Source organism: Lepisosteus platostomus, chromosome 14, assembly GCF_059453375.1.
Source record: "Lepisosteus platostomus isolate fLepPlt1 chromosome 14, fLepPlt1.hap1, whole genome shotgun sequence".
Classification (NCBI taxonomy): domain Eukaryota; kingdom Metazoa; phylum Chordata; class Actinopteri; order Semionotiformes; family Lepisosteidae; genus Lepisosteus; species Lepisosteus platostomus.
Window position 1 is genome coordinate 2,422,311 of NC_142624.1, and position 24,686 is coordinate 2,446,996.

General features: G+C 59.5%; 2 protein-coding genes across 7 annotated transcripts; both read right to left on the minus strand.

The window, feature by feature from the left end:
• Positions 1 to 492: 492 nt before the first annotated feature.
• Positions 493 to 15,445, minus strand: dlgap5 (discs, large (Drosophila) homolog-associated protein 5). Of its 6 annotated transcripts, none has more exons than XM_088606451.1 (19): positions 14,707 to 15,445; positions 11,852 to 12,103; positions 10,826 to 11,034; positions 10,511 to 10,579; positions 9,734 to 9,815; positions 9,441 to 9,533; positions 8,494 to 8,586; positions 8,249 to 8,283; positions 7,506 to 7,819; positions 6,848 to 6,997; positions 6,391 to 6,479; positions 5,768 to 5,928; positions 5,324 to 5,425; positions 5,006 to 5,219; positions 4,147 to 4,744; positions 3,565 to 3,622; positions 2,180 to 2,387; positions 1,260 to 1,318; positions 493 to 1,040 (listed from the first exon to the last, which is right to left on the minus strand). In XM_088606451.1, the coding sequence occupies exons 2-19, from the start codon at positions 12,099 to 12,101 to the stop codon at positions 933 to 935; spliced, it is 2,892 nt and encodes a 963-aa protein (XP_088462577.1). In that variant the 5' UTR covers positions 12,102 to 12,103; positions 14,707 to 15,445; the 3' UTR covers positions 493 to 932. The 6 variants fall into 6 exon arrangements, with proteins under 6 accessions (XP_088462577.1, XP_088462581.1, XP_088462580.1 ...); XM_088606455.1 differs by having other exon boundaries at positions 10,826 to 11,012; positions 11,848 to 12,103; XM_088606454.1 differs by having other exon boundaries at positions 10,826 to 11,018; positions 11,848 to 12,103.
• A 130-nt stretch (positions 15,446 to 15,575) lies between these two features.
• On the minus strand, positions 15,576 to 23,666 carry adsl (adenylosuccinate lyase). The gene is made up of 13 exons (XM_088606468.1): positions 23,306 to 23,666; positions 20,700 to 20,903; positions 20,330 to 20,374; positions 19,947 to 20,026; positions 19,690 to 19,861; positions 19,484 to 19,530; positions 19,204 to 19,294; positions 18,921 to 18,990; positions 18,421 to 18,568; positions 17,725 to 17,815; positions 17,172 to 17,261; positions 16,024 to 16,200; positions 15,576 to 15,857 (listed from the first exon to the last, which is right to left on the minus strand). Exons 1-13 carry the CDS (start codon positions 23,483 to 23,485, stop codon positions 15,771 to 15,773), a joined length of 1,482 nt encoding a protein of 493 aa, XP_088462594.1. The 5' UTR covers positions 23,486 to 23,666; the 3' UTR covers positions 15,576 to 15,770.
• Between the last annotated feature and the right edge of the window lie 1,020 nt (positions 23,667 to 24,686).

Sequence of the window (24,686 nt, forward strand, 5' to 3'; positions counted from 1 at the left end):
GAGGTGACGACTTGGGTCTCATCTACTCCAGACATTACGGCACAGCAGATGGAGTCTGGACTCGGCCATAATTCTTGCTCCCCGAGTGATTTAGGGCTGTTTGCGCAAGATTCTGCCGATAATATGAACTGCTCTTCACACTGAACCATAGTCGTTTAGTCATTTATTACTCATGTAGCGAAACCTCCAGGGTGGCAGAGGGCAGGTCCAGAGGAGGAGATAAGAGTCGTCTTGTGCACGTGACGCGCTGATGTGAACATCAATTCTACATCATTTTACGACAGACCCTTACTCTCCCATTACCGTACCTGTCCTATAGCTCCTCGTGCAACAGGACTGTTCTACTATACTTGGACTGTAGCCCCTACCAGCACATAAAAACGCAGTATTCTTGAAATACTCACGAGGGGTGTGCCTCCTGCTGTCCCTGGAGAAAACAAGGAGTCTCCACAAAACTGCAGCCTTCTGGAAAGAGCACGCCACACACTGAAGTAAACACAGTCCTTTAATACGGTTATTACAGATGGTCGCTTTCTTTAAAGGGGTTACAAAGCAACACGAACGAGGAACGAGCACGTGGAAAGAATACCATCAGGCCAGACACAGGTATCGATGTGGCCTCCAGCCGAAAAATAAATCTCAGTACCCCCCCCCCCTCTGTTCGCTTTCCAGATCGGTGCCTCCGTACGAGATGAAGAGGGGAGCCAGCGAACCCAGGCCAGAGACCAGGCTCCATACGGAGATCCCACACACCTCCACCAGGAAAATCCCATCCACTGCTCTCCCAAACACCCTCCAGGATGCCTTGAGGCAGGAACTCACGCCAAAGCAACAGCGTCTGGGGTTCCTGGCCACTAGGGGGCCTCAGGATTATTTCACCCTGGCAGGGCCTCACCGCAGGAGACAGGGAGACTGGGGGGCAGCGGGCGACTCTAATTGCTCGTGGGAGGGGTGAAGGTCATGAGGTCTCGGGCGACCAGCGACTGACGCACGGTCTCTCTGTACATCGGGGTGAAGCACAGCGGATCACTGCTCCTGGGCTGGAGGGGGGCGAGAGGGGTGAGGGAGAGGTTAAGACTCACGCGCGGCTCACCTTCGCTCTTCAGCGCTCGGGCAGAGAGAAGCAAAGCGAGGGACCGGAAAGGGGGGGTGGAGACACTGCAGGAGAGCAAGGGGCCAGCCGGCCGCGCAGAGCTGCGACAGGCAGGGGGAGCCGGAGGGCGAGAGGCGGACTGCAGCGCAGGGCTGGCGGTACTCACCGAGGAGACGGGGGTCACGCTGTGCAACAGCGCGGGGACTGCAGCCAGCAGGGCTGGGGCTGTGGATTGAAGAGAACCCATCAGCACCCTGCGCAGGGGTCCTCAGTGTGTGTGTGTGCGGTACCTGTACAGGTGTCCTCAGTGTGTGTGTGTGTGTGTGTGTGTGTGTGTGCGGTACCTGTACAGGTGTCCTCAGTGTGTGTGTGTGTGTGCGGTACCTGTACAGGTGTCCTCAGTGTGTGTGTGTGTGTGTGTGCGGTACCTGTACAGGTGTCCTCAGTGTGTGTGTGTGTGCAGTACCTGTACAGGTGTCCTCAGTGTGTGTGTGTGTGTGTGCAGTACCTGTACAGGTGTCCTCAGTGTGTGTGTGTGTGTGTGCAGTACCTGTACAGGTGTCCTCAGTGTGTGTGTGTGTGTGCGGTACCTGTACAGGTGTCCTCAGTGTGTGTGTGTGTGTGTGCAGTACCTGTACAGGTGTCCTCAGTGTGTGTGTGTGTGTGTGTGTGTGCAGTACCTGTACAGGTGTCCTCAGTGTGTGTGTGTGTGTGCGGTACCTGTACAGGTGTCCTCAGTGTGTGTGTGTGTGTGTGTGCGGTACCTGTACAGGTGTCCTCAGTGTGTGTGTGTGTGTGTGTGTGCAGTACCTGTACAGGTGTCCTCAGTGTGTGTGTGTGTGTGTGTGCAGTACCTGTACAGGTGTCCTCAGTGTGTGTGTGTGTGTGCGGTACCTGTACAGGTGTCCTCAGTGTGTGTGTGTGTGTGCGGTACCTGTACAGGTGTCCTCAGTGTGTGTGTGTGCAGTACCTGTACAGGTGTCCTCAGTGTGTGTGTGTGTGCAGTACCTGTACAGGTGTCCTCAGTGTGTGTGTGTGTGTGTGCAGTACCTGTACAGGTGTCCTCAGTGTGTGTGTGTGCAGTACCTGTACAGGTGTCCTCGGTCTGGGCATCTGTCTGCTCTTCTGACTCCCTCTCCCCGGCTAGCTGGGACGGCACAGGACTGTCCATCTCCACATCCATCGGCAGCAGTAAGGCCGGGGATGACACTTCCATGGCAACAGTTTCTCGTGGCGACATGCTGCATCGCGCTGTGGGCTGTAGGTACCGCTCAAAATCCAGACCCGACAGAGCCTGCGTAAACACCGTCGTTACACACAGTGTAAGAGATAGTGTCCTGCACACATGGCTGCAAGCAAAAAGCATAACTAGTGGAACTACAGTGAAGACTCTGCAAGCCCAGATAGCTGTGGATCTGTGGAAAGCAAACTCAGCCCAAATCATTTGTAGCTTCATATTAAAATATTCCACTGGTTGATCAGTGGAATCCTGTTATGAAACTCAGGCTAGCTCATCCAATGAACACTCCCATCACTGTCAGATCCAGATAATGGAGACTCAGTGTAGTTCACATCTTGGTTTCCTGTGAGAGACAGCCCCAGTACTGCACTGTCAGACCACGAGGCTCAGGACAGACAGCCTGACCTCTCTCTCCTGTGAGACACAGCCCCAGTACTGCACTGTCAGACCATGAGGCTCAAGACAGACAGCCTGACCTCTCTCTCCTGTGAGACACAGCCCCAGTACTGCACTGTCAGACCATGAGGCTCAGGACAGACATCCTGACCTCTCTCTCCTGTGAGACACAGCCCCAGTACTGCACTGTCAGACCACGAGGCTCAGGACAGACAGCCTGACCTCTCCTGTGAGACACAGCCCCAGTACTGCACTGTCAGACCATGAGGCTCAAGACAGACAGCCTGACCTCTCTCTCCTGTGAGACACAGCCCCAGTACTGCACTGTCAGACCATGAGGCTCAGGACAGACAGCCTGACCTCTCTCTCCTGTGAGACACAGCCCCAGTACTGCACTGTCAGACCACGAGGCTCAGGACAGACAGCCTGACCTTTCCTGTGAGACACAGCCCCAGTACTGCACTCTCAGACCACGAGGCTCAGGACAGACAGCCTGACCTTTCCTGTGAGACACAGCCCCAGTACTGCACTGTCAGACCACGAGGCTCAGGACAGACAGCCTGACCTCTCTCTCCTGTGAGACACAGCCCCAGTACTGCACTGTCAGACCACGAGGCTCAGGACAGACAGCCTGACCTCTCTCTCCTGTGAGACACAGCCCCAGTACTGCCCTGTCAGACCATGAGGCTCAGGACAGACAGCCTGACCTCTCTCTCCTGTGAGACACAGCCCCAGTACTGCCCTGTCAGACCATGAGGCTCAGGACAGACAGCCTGACCTCTCTCTCCTGTGAGACACAGCCCCAGTACTGCCCTGTCTCTCGCTCAACACTCACCTCGCACTGCAGGCTGCTGGGGGAGTCAGGTAACAGGGCGCTGGCTGGATCTCTGAGACTGCGGATGAAAGGAGAGAGAGAACAGTGAGGACGCCGGTCAGGAGTGACCGAAGAAAAGCAGAGAGCAGGAAGAGGACAGGAGAGGGAGCGGAAAGAGAGAGGGAATGCGACAGGGGTTCGGACACTGGGGGCCGAGGGAGGACAGGGGTTCGGACACTGGAGGCCGAGGGAGGGACAGGGGTTCGGACACTGGAGGCCGAGGGAGGGACAGGGGTTCGGACACTGGAGGCCGAGGGAGGGACAGGGGTTCGGACACTGGGGCAGGGACAGGGGTTCAGACACTGGGGGCCGAGGGAGGGACAGGGGTTCGGACACTGGAGGCCGAGGGAGGGACAGGGGTTCGGACACTGGGGGCCGAGGGAGGGACAGGGGTTCGGACACTGGGGGCCGAGGGAGGGACAGGGGTTCGGACACTGGGGGCCGAGGGAGGGACAGCGCCCCGCAGGGTGATGAGGAAGCCCACGGAGACAGAAAGGGAGAGCAGCAGCGAGACACAGAGAGCGGGCGGGAGTGGAGCCTCACCTGTCTGTCCTGTCCCCCAGCAGCAGCGGGGCGGGGCTGGCCGCAGGAGTCTCCCCAGCAGGGGGCGGGGCGGCGGGCAGGCAGGGCGGGGAAGGGGGCCTGGGCCGGTCCACCGCGGCGGGGGCGCCCCGGCAGCTGGGCTCCCCGAGACCGGGGGGCGCGGGGGCAGGGGAGAGCGTGAAGCTCAGATCGTTGGCGTCCGCGGGAAGGGCACCCCCCCCTCGTGCCAAAGCCCCAGCGCCCCCGGAGGCGGGCAGAGGGAGAGCCAGACTGGGGGGGAGGCAGGGCTGGGGGACGTCGGGTCTCTGGGGGCAGTTCTGGGGGTCCTGGACGTCTGCAGGCCCAGGACAGAGGGAGGGAGCCGGGGCAGGGCTGGCTTCCTGTCCACCCACAGGGGGGGCCCTGGCTGCCTCCAGGGCAGCAGGCTGATCTTCAGGGAGGGGGAGAGGGGGGCCGACCGGCTCACCGGCGCCAGCGCTCGGGGCGGGGCTGGCAGGGGGAGGGGCCACCGGCGCGCGGAAGAGGGAGCGCCGAGAGGGCGCGGCGGCGGACGAGCTCTCCGTGATGGCGCCGTGCCGCGAGGACTTCCTCGCCGAGCCTGTCCAGAGAGAGAGAGAGAGCGAGAGATTCCAGTTTTCTTCTGATCCCTCCTCCGGTCCCAGAGTTCACTTCCACGAGTGCCGAGCCCCCCCACCACCCCCCAGCCCCCGAACCCCAGAACACGGCAAAGGAGAGGGACGAGCCCGAGGAAGACAAACACCTCCCCCGGATACACCCCGCTGTCTGAACCCTGGGGGATTGTGGGTCGGAAAGGAGGCCGCAGACACAAACACAGTGGCCCCCCCAGCCCGGCTCTCACCGTGCAGCTTGGCCGGGCTCTCCACCCGGAAGAAGCCGGCGTCGAACACCACGGTGGGGGCGTCCGGGGGGGCGGCGGCGGCGTCCGGCTGGGCCCCTCCGGCCGGCGCGTTCTTCCTGGCCCGCATCGCCGCCTTTGCCGCCGCCAGCCGGCTCTTCGCCGCCGCGGAGCTGGACGGGCCCGGAGGGTTCGAGGGGGCGGCCGCAGCAGGCTTCTGGAGGGAGCAGCAGAGACAAGGAGGAGCGAGAGCTGCAGGGCCCGCGGCAGTGAGCACAGCAAGGGAGGCGCCGCGGCGCAGGACGGGGGGGGCTGCCTTACTCTGGCCGTCTTCTTCGCTCGGGGCTTCGGCTTCTGCACCTGCTGCCAGCTGTTCTGTTCCAGCTCTGTCAGAGTGCTGAACTTCCTACTGACGTCCTCCACCTGAGAGAGAGAGAGGGGTTCATACAGACACACTGACTGGACACTCCAGTACATGAACACTGCACTGAGAGAGAGAGGGGTTCATACAGACACACTGACTGGACACTCCAGTACATGAACACTGCACTGAGAGAGAGAGGGGTTCACACAGACACACTGACTGGACACTCCAGTACATGAACACTGCACTGAGAGAGAGAGGGGTTCATACAGACACACTGACTGGACACTCCAGTACATGAACACTGCACTGAGAGAGAGAGGGGTTCATACAGACACACTGACTGGACACTCCAGTACATGAACACTGCACTGAGAGAGAGAGAGGGGGGTTGTCCTGACCTGGAAGTAGACCATGTCCCAGAAGCCCTCCAGGTCGGTGCAGGTGGTCTCCTTCTCCCCGCGGCCGAACTCGCAGTCGTCCACCAGCCCCCCGAACTGCTGGAAGCGCTCGGCCATCAGCAGGTGGGCCTGGCCCACGGTGGTCCGGATCAGGTCCTGCACTGGAGGGGGGGGGGGGGAGGAGAGAGACGATCAGCACTACGGGCAGGCGGGACGCTGTGGGAAACCGAGGAACAGGGATACTCTACACAGCTCATACATACTTTTCTCTACACCCTCCCCCTCCCGTCTTTGAGCTAGCTTTCCCAAGAAACTCCAGGACTCAGAAAGCACTTAAAACATTCCTTCCTTGTCAGGGAGTTTAGCACAGGAGATGGGAGTTCGGTCCAGGGAGGGAGACGCATCTGAGCTCAAGCAAGCGTGAAGGTTCGAGTCTAGCACGTGAATTCAGCAGGAGTTCACAGCTCCTACCACTATATGGGTACAGAGTAACGCACAGGTCCTGCCAGCAGGGTCCGTCAAGCGCGTTGGCGTGCAGCTGGCGACAGGCCGCACGCGTGTGCGGGTCACGGACGGGCCCTGTACGACGGCTGCTATCGACCGCCCCTCCGGCCGAGACTCACCCTCCTCCGGGACCGCGGGGTCCTCCGTCCGCCCGCCCCACCGCTCACAGAGCTCCGCCAGCCTGTCCGCCTCGCTCCGCATCGCCGCCCTGGGGGACAGACAGGCACGCGCCGTCAGGCTGTCACGGACCACCTCCGCCCCCCCACCAGCACATAACGGGGTCGTCTGGCTTTTGACAACACACAAAACTTACTGTTCGGGGGGGGAGTGCACCTCCCACACCCGCTACACTGAGGGATGTTCGTTCTATGATACGTGTTTCATGACATGAGATGTTTCTGCAGCAGTGACTCTCGATCACCCTGCGAGGAGCTCGCTGATCCAAGGATCTGATCCAGCCGGTCAGCGGAGGACCGCAGGGAATCTGCTACACAGACACTTACAAGACGCATCTTTCTCAGGGACTGGTTTCCCGGGGGGGACCGGGACCAGACCCGCTCGGTCTCCAGCTCGCACCTGAAGTAGGGGACATCGTGCTGGGGCGCAGGCTGGACGGGGTGGTCCAGGGGCTCCGGGGTGGTCAGCTCCTCGCCGGCGGGGGCCGGGCTGGGGACGGCGGGACGGGGGGAGGCGGGGGCCGCCGGCGACACCGGGGTCAGACCATTGCTGCGGGGAGACAGAACCGGGAGGAGAAAACGCACGTCAGGGCGTTCAAATGAGACGCCAGCTTCCTGCACGGGACAGGAAGCGGACTGTCATCCTCAGAGATAATAATAATAATAATAATAATAATAATAATAATAATAATAATAATAATAATTCCTTTCTAGAGGACGTGCTGAAAAAGAGAGAGGAGGAGACAGGGATGAACGCCCCAGCGGTCAGTTTGACTGAAGCTCGTACAAGTCTGGGGGGAAATCAAGACCCCCAGTTGTGACAGGCTTCACAACAGTGCTTCTTCAGGGGTGCTGCAGACAACTGGGTGACAATGGGGTGGCGCCCCATCTTCTCCCCGCCTGCAGTGGTTTTGGGGAACGCGGTGCTCTTTAACGGCTGAGGCTCTCAAGGAGGCAGAGCGAGACAAGACGACGGGACACCCCCCCCACCTTCCCTGTCAGACGTGCAGCTGCACAGCGACAAGGAGAGAAAGAGAGGGGGAGGGCGCGCCTCAGACCTGGCGGGGTGTATCCGGGGGCTCCAGTGGTAGGTGGGCGTGAGGAAGGCGTCGGCGCTGCGGGGCGTCATGGGGTTCAGCGAGAAGGCGCCCAGGCCCTGGGGGGGCTGGAACACGAAGCCCTGGGGGGCGAAGGAAGGCGGGGGCGTCTTCACACTCTCCGCCTGGCCGGCGGCGCCGGGGGCCGCGTCCGTGGCCGAGGAGGGCGGGGTCCCCTCCGGCGCCCCGCTGTCCGTCTCCTCCTCCGCTGATCCCAGGCTGGGGGGGTCCTGGCTTATTTCCTGCCGTTTCCTCCCAGGCAGCTCGCCGGGCTTCTGCGGACAACGAGAGCGAGCGGGGCAGCTGGCCGACTCCGGCCCGGGGTCACGAGGCAACCTGACACAGCAACCCCTGCTGGCAGCCCGGAGGAACAGCCACTGGGGCCACTGCAGGAATGAGCACCCTTAAACCCCCATTGGCGGCATTAACACAGGGGGAACAGGACTACAAGACCCTCTGCGGCACGCCTGCGATCCGGGGCACTGTGGGAAACGCACCCTGAGGGCGTCTCCTGCAGTGTTCTCCGGGAGGTGGCCATTTTCACTACGATTCAGCTCATCGCAAACCTTCACTGACCTGCGCTGCGACTCGAGACTCGAACGCCCCCCCCGACACAACCCCAGCCCCAGGATAGAGCCCAAGGAAGACGCCGGCGTCTCCGTCTCACCCTCGCCAAACCGGGAGCAGGAGCCCCTCACACTTACCTTCTCCTCCTCGGCCTCCTTCGGCTGCTCCTTCCCTGGGAGGAAAGAAAAAATAAAGAAAGAAAAAAAATAAAAATATAGAAACGAAGGGAAAAACGCGAGGTGAAGCGCACAGGAATGGCGCAAAACACAGCGCCGAGAGTTATCCCCCGAAACCTGGATTCTAAGCCACATCACAACAGGTTCAGAGAGAGTGCTCTGACGCGGACTGAGAGAAGGGTGTGTGTGTGTGTGAGGATAGTTACCGGGGGCACCCCTGGCCCTGCCTGCGGGGGGCGCTGTCTGGGTCCTGCTGGTAGCTCTGGTTTGCGGGGCTCGGCTGGAGCTGCCTGCAGGCTCTGCGGGTCAACACCAGAGAGAGAGAGAGAGAGAGAGAGAGAGAGAGAGAGAGAGAGAGAGAGAGAGAGAGAGAGAGAGAGAGAGAGAGAGAGAGAGAGAGAGAGAGAGAGAGAGAGAGAGAGAGAGAGACTTGGTGAGTGCAGCCTAGTGGTGGAAACATGGGACCAGGCAAGCTTGGAGACACAGAGACAAGCGCATGAGAGCACAAGGGTGGTGGAAGGACAAGCCGGAATCAAGGGGACGAAAGCCGAGACCAGGAGGAAAGCCTGTGCACAAAGGGTTGGAGGAGTGGGGAACAAGTGGCCATGTTGCTGAAGGCAAAACCCAGGTCTCCTTTCAGAAACAGCTGGGCAAGATCCTGCGATCCATAAACTGAGGGGAAGAGCAATTAAAGCAAGAGAAGAGGAAGGGGCCTGACACAAGCCACCCAGGTCTGAACCGATATTCTGGCTCCTTTCAAGCAGAAGCTGGTTAGGATCCAACTACAAACTGAACTGTTTAACGACCAAGTAAACCAGACCCAGGCCGAGGGGCTCACTTTCGCTCGTAGGCTGCTCCTACGCTCTTGGAAGGGAGACGAGAGGGAGAAAACGCCCCAGAGGCGGCGCTCAGACAGAAACCGCCACTTAGCAAAAACCTGGTAACAGTTCCAAGATTAACTGGCCCAAATTAAAATGACCTGTAATTATTCAGCGGTCAGTAACTTGCAAGAAATTGTATAGGGCTAATAAAGAAGCGTTCAACATATTCCACTGCATGTATAACCTCAGCACTTGTACACTTGTATTGTACTGTGTGCTTTATCTTGGGGGAAGACTTCAGCCAAAACGAAAAACAAAAGCAGGAGACTCACCAGGCGCTGCTCTGGCCCGGCCTGCGGGGGGCGCTGCCTGCGCTCTGCTGGCCGCGCGGGTCTGGGGACCCCTGCTGGAGACGGCTGCCTGCTCTGCTGGCCGACACGGGAGAGAACGAGGGAGGATGAAGGGAAAGAGGAAGACAGGACTAACCTGTCGGGTGCCGCGGTCTGCGTTTTGAAGACCCCAGCGTCTCCTACCCCCCCCCCCCTCCCGGGGGACCCCCAAACCCCTCAGCTGCAGTAGTTCGAGCAGACTAGACAGCCCCCTCCCCATTGCCCCAGAACCTCACCTTTTCGGGGCGCTGTGGCTGAGGTGGAGGGGTCCCCCCGTGTCTGAGGGGGATTCGCCCCAGCCGCCTGCCTGGACTGAGCCTGGAGACACAGACACAAGAGTGAGTTCACGAGCTCAGTGTGTGTAGTCCCAGTGTTCAGGTGAGTGTGCCTCAGAGTGCATGTAGTCCCAGTGTTCAGGTCAGTATATCTCAGTGTGTGTGTAGTCCCAGTGTTCAGGTCAGTATATCTCAGTGTGTGTGTAGTCCCAGTGTTCAGGTCAGTATATCTCAGTGTGTGTGTAGTCCCAGTGTTCAGGTCAGTATATCTCAGTGTGTGTGTAGTCCCAGTGTTCAGGTCAGTATATCTCAGTGTGTGTGTAGTCCCAGTGTTCAGGTCAGTATATCTCAGTGTGTGTAGTCCCAGTGTTCAGGTCAGTGTGCCTCAGAGTGCATGTAGTCCCAGTGTTCAGGTCAGTGTGCCTCAGAGTGTGTGTAGTCCCAGTGTTCAGGTCAGTGTGCCTCAGAGTGCGTGTAGTCCCAGTGTTCAGGTCAGTGTGCCTCAGAGTGCGTGTAGTCCCAGTGTTCAGGTCAGTGTGCCTCAGAGTGCGTGTAGTCCCAGTGTTCAGGTCAGTGTGCCTCAGAGTGCGTGTAGTCCCGGTGTTCAGGTCAGTGTGCCTCAGAGTGCGTGTAGTCCCAGTGTTCAGGTCAGTGTGCCTCACGGTGTGTGTAGTCCCAGTGTTCAGGTCAGTGTGCCTCACGGTGTTCAGGTCAGCTGGACCTGCCCTCTGCGCTCACCTGGCCGGCCTCCTGCTGCTGCCGCATGGAGCGCGTCACTCGAGTGGGGGCCGCGGGGACCGCCGGGGCCTGGGGACACAGAGGAGGACGTCACCGAGGCCCACATCCCCGCCTGCCAGCCCACACCTGGAGGCGGGCCGCCGGGACGGGCCTGGACAGACGATCGCGCGGCCGACGCCACACCACAGGATCCCTCCAGGTGATCGGGCACTGGGCTGGCCAGCTTTCAAAGGCATCCGCTGACTGCCTGGCTTCAAGTGCACCCCAACGCGCGCCCCCGCACACACGGAAGGCCGCAGGGCCCTTCGGACTGACCTTGCTCCGGGCCGCGGGCTGGGCGGAGGCTCGGGACAGGTACCCGGCCGGGTCGGGCTTGTACAGCCCCACCTTGAACACCCCCTTGCGCTCCTTCTCCCGCCTCTCCTTCTCCTTCTGCAGCAGCTTGGCCTCCCTGTAGCGCTCCAGCATCTTCTTCCGCTCCTCCACGGCCCTGCTGCTGCTGCTGCTGCTGCTGCTCGCGCCCTCTGAGAGCCAGGCCAGGGGGTGAAAACAGCCGTCACACAGGAGCCGAGAGAGACGGGCACAGGGGGCGAGAGGGACAGAGAGAGAGAGAGACGGGCACAGGGGGCGAGAGGGACAGAGAGAGAGACCGAGAGAGACGGGCACAGAGGGGACAGAGAGAGACGGGCACAGGGGGCGAGAGAGACAGAGAGAAAGAGAGACCAAGAGAGACGGGCACAGGGGGCGCGAGGGACAGAGAGAGAGAGACCAAGAGAGACGGGCACAGAGGGGACAGAGAGAGAGATGGGCACAGAGAGAGACGGGCACAGAGGGGACAGAGAGAGAGATGGGCACAGAGAGAGACGGGCACAGAGGGGACAGAGAGAGAGATGGGCACAGGGGGCGAGAGGGACAGAGAGAGAGAGACGGGCACAGAGGGTGAGAGGGACAGAAACTGGAACAAACTGGAATGAGGTGCACTTCCTACTGCACCGATACAAAGATCCTGGGATTAGAGAAACAGTCTTCCCCAAATTTACACATCTAATCCCAGAATTCCCACACCTGTCAGAATCACAACAACTCCCAATCCTACTGGGAGAGGGGAGCTCAGTGGAACTGGCAGCCCAGTATGTGACCTCCTGTCCCAGCCTGAGGAACACTGAGCCCGTCTCCCAGTAACGCTCCACAAGTTTGTATGGAAACATCTTGTGATTGTGTCTTCATTGGAAATGTCTGAAAATTGGAAATTAGTTTTGCTGTGGCAACACCGGTGTCACTCATGGGCCGTGCCAATCAAGCCCCTGCAATCGGACCGACAGACGTTCACGCGCGACTCACTGCCCTGCGGCGCCAGCGCCGGCGCCCGGCCGTCCTCGCCGCCCTCCGGGCCGTCCAGCAGCGAGAGCTCCTTCTCGGACAGCGGCCCCAGGCCCGGCTCCAGGCCGCGGTTCCGGCTGAAGGCCCGCTCCCGGTTCTCCTTCTGGGACTGCGAGCGGCGCCGCGCCATCTTGACCCGCAGCAGAGACGCGCTGGAGTCGCGCCGGTACAGCCGGGCGAAGCGAGACGATTCCCCTGTGTCCCCGTCCATGGCTGCAGGGAACCGGAGGCAACATCAGACCAGCCCCCCCCCGGAAAACCGGGCCCCCGCCTTCGGATTCTGCCCCCTCTCGGGGATGCCGTCGGCATTCACCCTTCCATTTTCACACCGCTCCTCCCAATTCAGGGGCGCCCACCCCAGCAAGCAACCTATTGTGGGGGCCGCACAAGGCAGGCCGGGGTCGGCGCGTGACCAGAGACCAGCCTGGCAGCGTCAATAGCGGAGAGGGCTCATGAGGAGCCACTGTAAACAGCTGTCAGTGTCTGCTGCACTGTCCTTGTGACCCACCGTGAACTGAAGTACCCCTCCCTCCTTCATCCTTACCTTGTGTGTGTGCGTGTGCCATCTGTACAGGTGTCCTCAGTGTGTGTGTGCTAACTGTACAGGTGTTCTCAGTGTGTGTGTGTGTGTGTGTGTGTGTGTGTGTGTGTGTGTGTGTGTGTGTGTGTGTGTGTGTGTGCTACCTGTACAGGTGTTCTCAGTGTGTGTGTGTGCTACCTGTACAGGACACACACAGACACACACACTCACAACCTGGACAGGACGTCAGTCCATCACAGGACACACACAGACACACACACTCACAACCTGGACAGGATGCCAGTCCATCACAGGACACGCACAGACACACACACTCACAACCTGGACAGGACGCCAGTCCATCACAGGACACACTCACTCACAACCTGGACAGGACGCCAGTCCATCACAGGACACACACAGACACACACACTCACAACCTGGACAGGACGCCAGTCCATCACAGGACACGCACAGACACAAACACTCACAACCTGGACAGGACGCCAGTCCATCACAGGACACACTCACTCACACCCTGGACAGGACGCCAGTCCATCACAGGACACGCACAGACACACACACTCACTCACAACCTGGACAGGACGCCAGTCCATCACAGGACACACACAGACACACACACTCACAACCTGGACAGGACGTCAGTCCATCACAGGACACACACACTCACTCACAACCTGGACAGGACGCCAGTCCATCACAGGACACACACAGACACACACACTCACAACCTGGACAGGACGTCAGTCCATCACAGGACACGCACACACTCACTCACACCCTGGACAGGACGCCAGTCCATCACAGGACACACACACACTCACAACCTGGACAGGACGTCAGTCCATCACAGGACACACACAGACACACACACTCACAACCTGGACAGGACGTCAGTCCATCACAGGACACACACAGACACACACACTCACAACCTGGACAGGACGTCAGTCCATCACAGGACACGCGCACACTCACTCACACCCTGGACAGGACGCCAGTCCATCACAGAACACACACACTCACAACCTGGACAGGACGCCACTCCATCACAGGACACGCAGACACACACGCTCGGCCAGTTTTCTCAGACGCCAATCAACCCACCAGCAACCTACCATCTCATTGGACACCGCAGGACCCGTGTCTAAAATTACAGACATCACCACCACCGAAAACAGCACGCAGGCCCCCCCACGCAGCTTCACGGTGAGTCTCACTGTCACAATAATCAACTATTTTATATAGCGCCTTCAAAAGTGGCTCCCCAACTGCTCCAGGGGGCGCTGTAAAAATGGCTGACCCTGCACTCTGACCCCCAGCTTCTCTCTCCCCGTCTGGGTGTCTCATGGAGAGCAAGTTGGGGTTTACGACAAGACAAATTCCTAATGCAAGAAATTGTATCCGGCCGATCAAGTGAAAGAAATGACAACGAGGAGGGCAGGCAGCAGAATGAACACAATCACAACAAGCGGGCAGACACGGACCCAGTTCGATAAAGCAGAAGGTTCTGGGGCCGGGTTTGAAAGAGCTCGGGAAAGGTGGCTCTCTGACCTCTCTGGGGGACAGATCCGCAGAGATCTGGGGCGCAGCGGGAGAAGCCCTGTCACCTTCACAAGACGGGCTTGGGGGACAGAGACAGGAGACCAGGACCAGACCCACATCAGGCGCAACGCAAAACGCAAACCCTAACCCGGGACCAAAAACCCACAGGACACACGGGACTCCGCTGGGATTCACACAGCAACAAACTCAATTAAAAATAAAAATACTTCCGAGGCCAGAAATTTTACACAGCGCTACAACACGTTTTTTTTTTAAAAAAAACCCTTTTGCTGCACTTCTCACTGACTGTACTTGCGCTATTGTATTGCGTATTATTGTATCTTTGCGTTACACCGTGCCAGGCTGCTTGTTTGCACTGCGATTTCCCTCACGGGGTGAATCAAGTCTCTAACACTTGTTTTGGTTTTCCAGCCGGAGACGCGTAATCGTTATCTTTCACTCGTTGAAAACCGGCCCTCCGTTCAACCGAGGACTTGTACCGTTGCTTATAAATTCGCCTCAGGAAAGCGCTGCCCTCATCGTGGAAAAACCCAAGTGAACCGCCCTCACTAGAATCCGTGTTTCTGCAACGAATATCGGAATTGTGTTACTGAGAGGGCCGGAAAGGGATTTCGACGTGTCCCCGGTTGTGGTTCCCCTCCAAATGTTTATCCTAAAGACCCCCCATTAAAACGTCCGAGAGAGTAATTCGTTATTTTTCGTAACCTACCCGATATATTTACGAAGACCGCCAACCGCCGCCTTCCCGTCTAACAACTTCTCTCAGGACAACATGGCGGGCAAAGTTTTTGAAACATCTGCCGCGTCCCTGATTGGCCCGCCGGGGGGGGAGGCGCCTCCTCATTGGCGGACGAGTTAAAAAAAACCCTGGAAAGGCCGCGTCGTCATTGGCCGCTTCTGGAACACCGCCCTTCCGCCGCGCGCGCGCGCCCCTACCGTAAAGCTTCCAGTCGGGGCGCAGCTGCTTTTACTTTGCGCCCTGGATCGGATTACCGTCCTCTGTTTGATAAAATAAAAATAATACAATGAAACCCCACGGTCCAAAGCCGTTTGTATGCACCTTTCCGAGGTCGTCGAAGGGTTTCTTGCTGTTTTACTGTATTCTGTTTTGTCGCGGCAGCGTTTGGTGTATTTCTTCAATATTTATGGATGCGGTATTAGAGACACTACGGCCATCGGGTCCTGCGTCTCGGGCGTGCTTGCTCGGCTTGGGGCTCCACGTCTCCCCCATTGGATCCGGGGGGGGGGGGGTCGCTGGACAGCCTGCAACAGCCCTGCCGCTGTTCAGGATCGAACCTGAAGGTCTCAGTGAGGCACGGTGGCGCAGCGCTGGGGCCCTGGGTTCGATTGCCGGGTGCTGTCTGTGTGGAGTCTGCATGTTCTCCCCTGGTTTGTGTGGGTTGCCTGCCACAGCCCAGAGACATGCTGGTGGGTTAACTGGCTTCTGGGAAAATCAGTGTGTGTGTGTGTCTGTGTGTGTCCTGTGATGGACTGGTGTCCTGTCCAGGGTGGGTGTGTGTCCAGTGATGGAGGAGGACACGCACAGAGGGGCGTCCGAGTCACAACAGCCTGCGAGGGTTTGAACTCAGCTCTCGTTTATTGGGGTTTGGACGAAACAAACAAAGACATCTGGCGACACCCCCTCAGCACAAGGGACAAGCAGATCGGATCGGATCGGGCAGCCTTGACCGCTGGGGGCGCCGTTTGAGCCGACGGACCTCCTGGCACCCGCTGGGATGAGATGACCCCCTCCACCCCCACCCCAGGGCGTGCTCACAGCTCCAGCTCCACCTTCTCGCCCATCCTGCCCTGGTACGGCACCAGCAGGGGGCGCACCTCTTCGGACAAGAACCGCGCCACCTGCAGGCGGGAAGAGGAGAAGTTCTGAGGACACACGGGTCCAGTCGTGGGGGGAACGAGCCCGGCTGGACTCGAGACATACTCCCCCCGCCCTCCAGGTCCAGACCTGGGGACCCCAGGCCACAGTCCAAGGCGAGTGCACCTGTGGGTTTCTGTAATGCCCTACCTGCTGGGGGGCTCTCCCGATGAAGGTCTGGGGGTCCAGCAGGGCATCCAGCTGGCCCAGGATGGGGCTGAAGTAGGGGTCGTTGCGGATGCGGGTCATGAGGTCGTTATCGCCCCCTTCCTGTTTCACAACCGCAGCGGCCTGCTGGGACAGCACTCGGATCTTCTCATGGCAGTCCTGGAGAGAGGAGGGGACAGCATGGAGACAGAGAGGAGAGAGGAGAGAGGAGAGAGGAGAGAGGAGACAGCATGGAGACAGAGAGGAGAGAGGAGAGAGGAGACAGCATGGAGACAGAGAGGAGAGAGGAGAGAGATGAGGGGACAGCATGGAGACAGAGAGGAGAGAGGAGAGAGGAGAGAGGAGAGAGATGAGGGGATAGCATGGAGACAGAGAGGAGAGAGGAGAGAGGAGAGAGGAGAGTGAGGAGGGGACAGCATGGACACAGAGAGGAGAGAGGAGAGAGGAGAGAGATGAGGGGACAGCATGGAGACAGAGAGGAGAGAGGAGAGAGCATGGAGACGGAGAGAGGAGAGAGGAGAGAGGAGAGAGGAGAGAGGAGAGAGGAGAGAGGAGAGAGGAGAGAGATGAGGGGACAGCATGGAGACGGAGAGAGGAGAGAGGAGAGAGGAGAGAGCATGGAGACGGAGAGAGGAGAGAGGAGAGAGGAGAGGGTTTAGGTCAGCTCTGACTGCGCCTGGCCTGTTCTCCAGACACCTGGCCCTCCCACACGTGGCTGAAGGGTGAAACCAGCACTGCTGCAGTCCGTGCGCAGGAGGGGGTCTCAGAGCTGTGCCCCTCATGCGGAGAGGGTCCTGGGGGCCAGGCGATACCGGCTCCTCCTCCTGGCTCTGTTCTCAGCTGCACACGGAGCAATCGCAGGCTGAGAAAGAAACCGGCACCTGTGCCTACTGAAGGCGCTCAGGCAGCCCGACACCCTGATGGGTGAGCCAGCGCTGTTTCTCACTGGTGTCTCCCAGTCTACTACAGCCTCAGCGTGTCCGTCTGCCACTCGCTATCCCAGACCGTAACGTCCAGCATGGCTCTTGCCCCAGACGTCGGGGATACCCATACCCCCATCTCTCTCTGTGTACAAGCCCCCAGCAGGCTCTGCGGTCTCACCGGCGCCCCCTGCTGTCGGGGTGCCCTACCTGCCGGTTGCCCCCTGCCTTCACCATGGCCATGATGATGTTCTCCGTCGCCATGAAGGGCAGCTCGTGCCGGATGTGCCTCTCGATCACCTGCGGGGGGGCGAAACAGAGCAGGGAGACGGGGTGTGAGGGCCAGGATTTTATATCTGGGGGGGAGGGGACATTTCTGCACCAGCGACACGGGTGACCCCTGCTTGACACCGCGGACGAGACAGCTGAGCTGACACACGAGCCGGCGGGGCAGCGTGGGAGCGGTCTACAGCGACCTGCGACACGCAGGGGTCCAGCAGACCCCCCAACAACACGGGCCACGTGTGCGCTCCTAAAACAAACCCCGAAAGAAGTGCTGTTGTTTCCCTACATTTAACCGGAGTTACCGGAGCGTCACGGGGAAAAAAACCCACCCAGATGCAGGGGGAAACATTCGAACTCCACACAGAGGGTACCCTCCCGGCCAGAATCGAACCAGGAACCACTGGCGGCCGCGCCCGCCCAGTGTGCCGATACACCCAGGGCTGTTCCTCATCGCAGGGGGCAGCCGGGGTGCCGTTACCTTGGGATAGACCACCAGCCCCTCGGTGATGTTCTGCAGCGTGCTGAGGATGATGTCTGCCGTCAGGAAGGCCTCCGCCAGGCAGATCCGGCTGGGAGACAGAGCGGGGGGGAGGAGAATTAGCTGGAAAAGGGGCAGGAGAGAGGACAGGGGCCCACACCCGCCCCTCCTGAAGCCGGGCCGCGATTACGGACTGCGGGGGTCAGACACTGCCCCCTCCTCTCCCCTCTCTCTCTCTGCCCTGTCTCTGTGCCCTACCTCCTCCCTCCTCCCCTCCTCTCCTCTCTCTCTTTCCCCTCTCCCCTCTCCCTGCCCTCCCCTCTCTCCCCTCTCCCCTCTCTCCCCTGCCCTCCCCTCCTCTCCCTGCCCTCTCCCCTCTCTCCTCTCTCCCCTGCCCTCCCCCCTCTCTCCTCTCTCCCCTGCCCTCCCCCCTCTCCCCTCTCTCCCCTCCTCTCCCCTCTCTCCCCTCCTCTCCCCTGCCCTCCCCTCTCTCCCCTCCTCTCCCTGCCCTCTCCCCTCTCTCCCCTCCCCTCTCCCCTCCTCTCCCCTGCCCTCTCCCCTCTCCCCTCCTCTCCCCTCTCCCCTCTCTCCCCTGCCCTCTCCCCTCTCCCCTCTCTCCCCTCTCTCCCCTGCCCTCTCCCCTCTCCCCTCTCTCCCCTGCCCTCTCCCCTCTCCCCTCCTCTCCCCTGCCCGTACCGGTTGGCGCTGTCGTCCAGTGTCCTCTCCAGCCACTGCACGGCGGCGGTCTGCAGGGGGTCGGACAGCAGGGTCATGAGGTGTCGGGCCAGACTGCAGCAGCGCTCGCTGCGCATGGGATTCCTCTTGTAGGGCATGGCACTGGAGCCTGGGGGGAGGAGAGAGAGGATGGAGAGATGGAGAGAACAGGGAGACAGACACACGAGAACTCCACACGGTCACAGAAAACACATGCACTAACAAGGTAGACAACCCTGGATACGGTCACAGATGCAAATCAGACACCCTCTGCACCCCAGTTTCACTACCAGTTCCGGGCTCTCGTGCAAGCGGACTTCGGAAGAGAAGCTGAACCAATCGTTATTTCCCCCGTCTGGGGAAACTCGCTCCGAACACAGTCGGAATCCAGACACCTCTCTAGCGCTGCTCAAACCCCGGAACGGACGTCCGCTGCAATGCGATGGGAGTCTAGCTCATCACCCCCGGCTGCAGGGCCTCACCGATCTGCTCCTTCTCAAAGGGCTCCTCGATCTCTTTCAGGTTGGCGAGGAGACGGATGTCAGTGCAAATCTGAGGAAAAGCGAACAGTAAAGCTTCAGTTCAACTCCGGCTAAGACCACACGAGACCCAGCCATCATTTATTAAAGGACAGGACTGCTGAGCGGTTCAACCAAGAAACAGGCCTGCCAGCTTTTACCCCTTTCAAGGGCACAACTTCGAGGCACTGCAGTTACATGGAGCAACCAGCGGGTGGCGATGTTCCCTATGGGAGAATCTCCTCACCTTGTGAACAGTGGCGCCTAGGCTGGCCAGCGCCGCCAGCGAGTCTATGTCCACTTTGCGGCTGTACGTCTGTCCGGTCACCAGGTACGCCCTGCGGGACACGGGGACAAACACAGTCTCCATTTGTCTGCTGGAGTCGTCTTCTCCCTTATCCAGGCACAATCCGGGAGATTCTCTCCGACTCTGCCCTTAGGTCCGTTAAAAGGAGTACCGGTCTTGCTCAGCCAGAACAGGGCTTCGTCGCCAGGTTACAGCCGCTGTCTCGAAGGGGAGCGCTTACTTTTTGAAGCCGGCCATTTCCGTCACCAGTCTGTCCAGCTCTTCCACCTGCGAGAGCGTCAGGACACCAAAGTTAAGGCCTGAATTCCAGGTTTCACCCTCTCCGTGTCCCCGCGTCGGTCTCCGGGGCCCGAGCACAAAGCCGCCCTGAACCGCCTCGGCCTCAAAAACGTCTTCCCCCGGTCGCCACGGCGGCGGCGCGCTCACCTTGCCGTGGTCCCCCTCGAAGAGCTGCAGGAAGCTGGCCTGCGTGCCCGTCGTGCCCTTGGCCCCCCGGAAACGGAGGTCGTCGCGGGCGCGCTGCAGGTTCCGCATGTCCAGGGTCAGGTCCTGCAGCCACAGGCAGGCCCGTTTCCCCACCGTGGTCAGCTGGGCCGGCCTGGGGGAGAGCGAGACGGCTGAGGGCACCCCGCGCGGCCCGGGGTCTTGGCGGAGGAGGGGGAGGAGGAGGCCGAGGTACTCACTGGTAGTGCGTGAACCCCAGCGTGGGCAGGTCAGCGTGCTTCTCCGCGAAGTCGGCCAGCCTGCTCACCACACACGCCAGCTGGGAGGAGAACAGGGAAGGAAGAGCCCCAGCGGGGGGGGGTCAGGGGTCGAGGGTCGGGGGTCAAGGGTCAGGGGTTATTTTTATTACTTTTCTTCAACCCTTCCAGTTTTGCTTCAGCCCTTGTCGCCCTTTAGCGCAGCTTCGCAACAGTGGCCTCGGACCCGAGCAAACACTGGCCGTTCCAGATGTCCCAAAACAAAAACATCCAGCGCCAGCCCTTAGTCCAGTGCTCGCTCCCTCCCTCCCTCCCTCCCCCCCTCTACTCCTGCCTCACCCTCTCCCCCACTCTCCCTGCCTCACCTTGGGTAAGAGGATGTCGAAACCGTCACGCAGCACAATCAGATCCTGAAAGACAGAGAGACACGTCGGGTAAGGGGGAGGACAGAGGAATATTAACACAGCTCTCGGGAAGGGAGAGCAGCCCCAATCCCTAGGAAACAACCCCCCCCAACTCCTCCGTTCCTTCAATCCCAGCCTTAAAGACCCGGATGTTTTTCCAGGTTTCATGTGGGGAATGCAGGTCCCTTTGGATAACCAGTGAAGTGAAGAAGACAGAACCGAAACACTTCTGGACCCAGCGTGGACAACTACAGCCTACACGAATCCTCCAGGAGCCGGTTCCGAGTCCGACCGGAAAACCCCGGACAAATCTGGGGCGTGGCCCCCTCACCGTGTTGTCCCCCACGTAGCAGGAGGTGGCGCCCAGGTGGATGATGGGCGCGGCCCGGGGGCAGGCGTGGGCGAAGGTGTGGACGTGCGCCATGACGTCGTGCCGCAGGCGGCGCTCCTCCTCCGCCGCGCGCGGGAAGTCGATCTCCTCCGCCTGGCTCTCCATCTCGGCGATCTGCTCCTCCGTCACGGCCAGCCCCAGCTCCTGGGGGAGACAGGGGGACCCAGGGATTAACACAGGTCAGGACAGGACTGGGGTACAGGGAGAGAGAGGGACACAGCGGGATGAACACAGGTCAGGACAGGACAGGGGTCCAGGGAGAGAGAGGGACACAGCGGGATGAACACAGGTCAGGACAGGACTGGGGTACAGGGAGAGAGAGGGACACAGCAGGATTAACACAGGTCAGGACAGGACTGGGGTCCAGGGAGAGAGAGGGACACGGCAGGATTAACACAGGTCAGGACAGGACTGGGGTCCAGGGAGAGAGAGGGACACAGCGGGATGAACACAGGTCAGGACAGGACTGGGGTACAGGGAGAGAGAGGGACACAGCAGGATTAACACAGGTCAGGACAGGACTGGGGTCCAGGGAGAGAGAGGGACACGGCAGGATTAACACAGGTCAGGACAGGACAGGGGTCCAGGGAGAGAGAGGGACACAGCGGGATGAACACAGGTCAGGACAGGACTGGGGTACAGGGAGAGAGAGGGACACAGCAGGATTAACACAGGTCAGGACAGGACTGGGGTCCAGGGAGAGAGAGGGACACGGCAGGATTAACACAGGTCAGGACAGGACTGGGGTCCAGGGAGAGAGAGGGACACAGCGGGATGAACACAGGTCAGGACAGGACTGGGGTCCAGGGAGAGAGAGGGACACGGCAGGATTAACACAGGTCAGGACAGGACTGGGGTCCAGGGAGAGAGAGGGGCACAGCAGGATTAATGCAAGACGATAGCCTGTCTTCCCACAAGAAAGGGCTCCCTTCCCTCTTAAAAACAGCGCAACAGGGAAACTCCCTTCAGCTGCTGTCGGCCCTGGAAAGCCGATACGAAGACCCCGAGGCCCTGAGGCTCTCCGGTTACCGTGACGCTGAACAGAGGCTATTTCGGACAGGCCGCTCCTCCCCGCCAGGCTGCATGCTCCGCTACAGGACGTGCCTGGTGTTGGCTGTGCTCCATTGCGTGCCCGGCGTTGTGCCATACTCCTTGGGCCTGCGAGTCGACAAGCTGTGATGGGGGGGACCTGTGACCCCCCAGCGCCACACGAAGGACAACGAGCTCTGCTCTACCCTCCTCCTCTTCCTCCCCCGCCCCCTCTCCTGAAATCAGCTGAGGGCGCTCATGTGACAGACCGCGTGGGGGACATTAACACTGAACTGATTGACTGTGACAGACCACTCTGGGCTCTAGGAGTCGAATCAAGACCTCCTGACGACCGCAGGCCCCCTCAGCTGTCTGCCCTCAGAACAACCTGCACCGATGCACACTGTTCATTACACAGTGACATGAGATTATCGCATGTCTGTGTCCTTGCAGGGCAAACACAGGGCATCAGGGCCTATAGGCAGAAACAGGTGTTGACCGGGTAGCTGGTAAAACCCGGGATGGATCGGAAGTGCTCTGCAATGAGGTGTTGTTCCCAGCTCTGGAGTCGTGGGCGAATAACCAATCCGGTCCAAAGATCAAGACTGAGAAGAGACCGTGAACGGAGGAGATACCGAGATACCGAGCACCCTGGACTGGCGTTATTGTGAACACTGCTCAGCTCACGGCACGACACTCCTCTCCTCAAGAGCCTCGCTGTGCAGGCTGGACTGGTTAGAACAGGGGTCTCCAAGCCCCAGTCCTGGGGAGCCCCCCTCCCCCCATCTACCGCCCCCTTTCGTTGAGAGATCACGTGAGAGCCAAAATCTGCGGCATAGTTCAACCCCCACCCCGGCGGGTCGCGAGTTCTCTTTAAAAGACCGTGTCCTTGAAAAATGTATCGATCGCTTCCAGGTGATCCCGAGCTGCACCAACAGTGGACCTGCAAAGACGGACCGGATGTGGGGTCGTCAGGAGCGGGGTTAGGGCAACGCAACAGGGCTTCTGCCCAGCAGATCCATCCCGCGTCTTGCCAGCTGCAGGCTCTTTCAGATACCTGGGACTGGATATTTCCGGCAGATCTGCTTATTTTGAGTAAATATGCACGCACAGTTAAAACGGGAATATACCCGAAGTCCTGCTGCTGCTGCTGCACCTCGTAAAACCCGAACCGGCCTCGCCGTCCCCCGAACAGTGCCGAAGCGAACCGATCCGTTTTCCCGTTAGCTGTCAACGACTCGTATTTATAGATCAAAGATACAACTGCGACCGGCACTCTCCCTCTTTACAGCTGTACAGGGGAGTAAGGCTGGGGCTCGGAGCTCCGGTCCTGCAGCTGTTTATAGATGACAGACTCCGGGCTGCGAGGGTGAGACAGGGTCGAGTGTCGGATGCAGGACGGCACACGGACAGCCAGGGCTGTTTCCGCACAGGAGAGCTACAGTACCACTGCCGCACGGGTACTGCTGGCTGAGAGAGAGAGAGAGAGCGAGCGGCACGGACACGGGCAGACAAACCTTCTCCGCTTTGGCGAGAAAGATCCACAGTTTTCTCCAGGTGGTGAATTTCTTCCTGTCGCTGAAGTTGTAAGCCATCTCCTTGCTGGCGTACCGCGACACCAGCGGCGACCGATACCTCATGAATTCGTCCTCTTTGCTGCTGCTGCTGCTGCTGCTTGCACCGTCGGCCGACGCCATCTTCCACCCTTCTGCTGCCTCTCCGGACACCGACTGAAGCCCGCAACAGTAACCAGACAAGTAGAACCAAAAAAAAAACAACAACCCCCTTCAATAACTCAACTCACATGGGTCAAAAAGTAGTTTCGCGACAGTGGCCGACAGAATACGGCAGGAGGTCGACAATACGCTGGTGCGACAAGAACGGTCTTCCAGTCAACATCCCGGAATACGGTAGAAGGTCACATCTGTAGCGTAGCGAGCTACTACGTAACTCTTTCCGCTTTTATATCATTCCATCACCTATTTCACCTGAATAAAGACGACGCCCGCATGTTTCTCAGAATTAGCTGAATTGTGTCTGACAGCTCAGCGCAAAGCTGCGATCTCCTTCCCTACCCCTCAGGTAGAGACAACTGATGAGGGCTGGCCTGTCTGCAGGTAGCAGATGCACCTGCAAGACGTTCGTAAGCAACATCCTTCCCTCAGTAGCCTGGATGTCTCGGGCACACCTGACAGTCACTCAACACCGAGTGGCTCAATTGCTCCGCGTGGAGGCAAGGGAAGGACATTAACCTGGAGAGAAGCCAGCCAGTGACAGGCGCAGTACAGGACGCCAGCCCATCACAGGGCAAACAAACACTGGGGCCAAATTCTCTGGCAGCCAATTAACCTACCAGCACGCACCGGGGCCAAGGGAAACCGACACGAACATTAGGATAACAGACAAGCTCCGCACAGCCAGCACCCCCCCTCCAGGTCCCGAACTGAACCCACCAGACCCCAGAGCAATGCATTATGGGTGAAGACCGAGTCAGGGGTAGCACTGGGGCTGGTAGCTTGTGCTCGGTTTAGCACAAACATGGTCACACCCATCAGCCACACAGCCAGCAGGCTGTGAACCCTTCCTCTCCGGACCCTGGCGGCCCAGCAGAACCGAAGAATAATTACCAATAAGAGGCGCCATTCGGCCCCTTGGGTAATCCTGCTGTCAGAACTGGAGGCACTTCTTTACACAAAGGGCGGTGGGAGTGTGGAACAAGCCACCCAGCTGTGGTGTGGCCAACCTCCTAGCGTTTTTCAGGAAAGGGACTTTCCCAGATGGTATTTTGGCGTGGGGACTAGGAACGACCTGGGATAAACCTCATGTAAAAACTACATGCAAGATTCTTCTGTCCACAGCCTAAGGAGGTGCACCAAGACCCTAACACTGTTGCTAAAC

Excerpts from the sequence above, each read along its gene's own strand:
- dlgap5 (XM_088606450.1), bottom strand. The coding sequence starts at position 12,101 with ATGGACGGGGACACAGGGGAATCGTCTCGCTTCGCCCGGCTGTACCGG. Across the intron at positions 5,929-6,390 it reads CCCCGCGGTCCCGGAGGAGG|TGCAGGACCTGATCCGGACC; the intron begins GTGAGTCTCGGC and ends CCCCCCCTCCAG. Across the intron at positions 4,745-5,005 it reads GAGCCCGGCCAAGCTGCACG|GCTCGGCGAGGAAGTCCTCG; the intron begins GTGAGAGCCGGG and ends CTCTCTGGACAG.
- adsl (XM_088606468.1), bottom strand. The coding sequence starts at position 23,485 with ATGGCGTCGGCCGACGGTGCAAGCAGCAGCAGCAGCAGCAGCAAAGAG. Across the intron at positions 18,991-19,203 it reads TAGGCGCCACTGTTCACAAG|ATTTGCACTGACATCCGTCT; the intron begins GTGAGGAGATTC and ends GCTTTTCCTCAG. Across the intron at positions 18,569-18,920 it reads CTTTGAGAAGGAGCAGATCG|GCTCCAGTGCCATGCCCTAC; the intron begins GTGAGGCCCTGC and ends TCCTCCCCCCAG.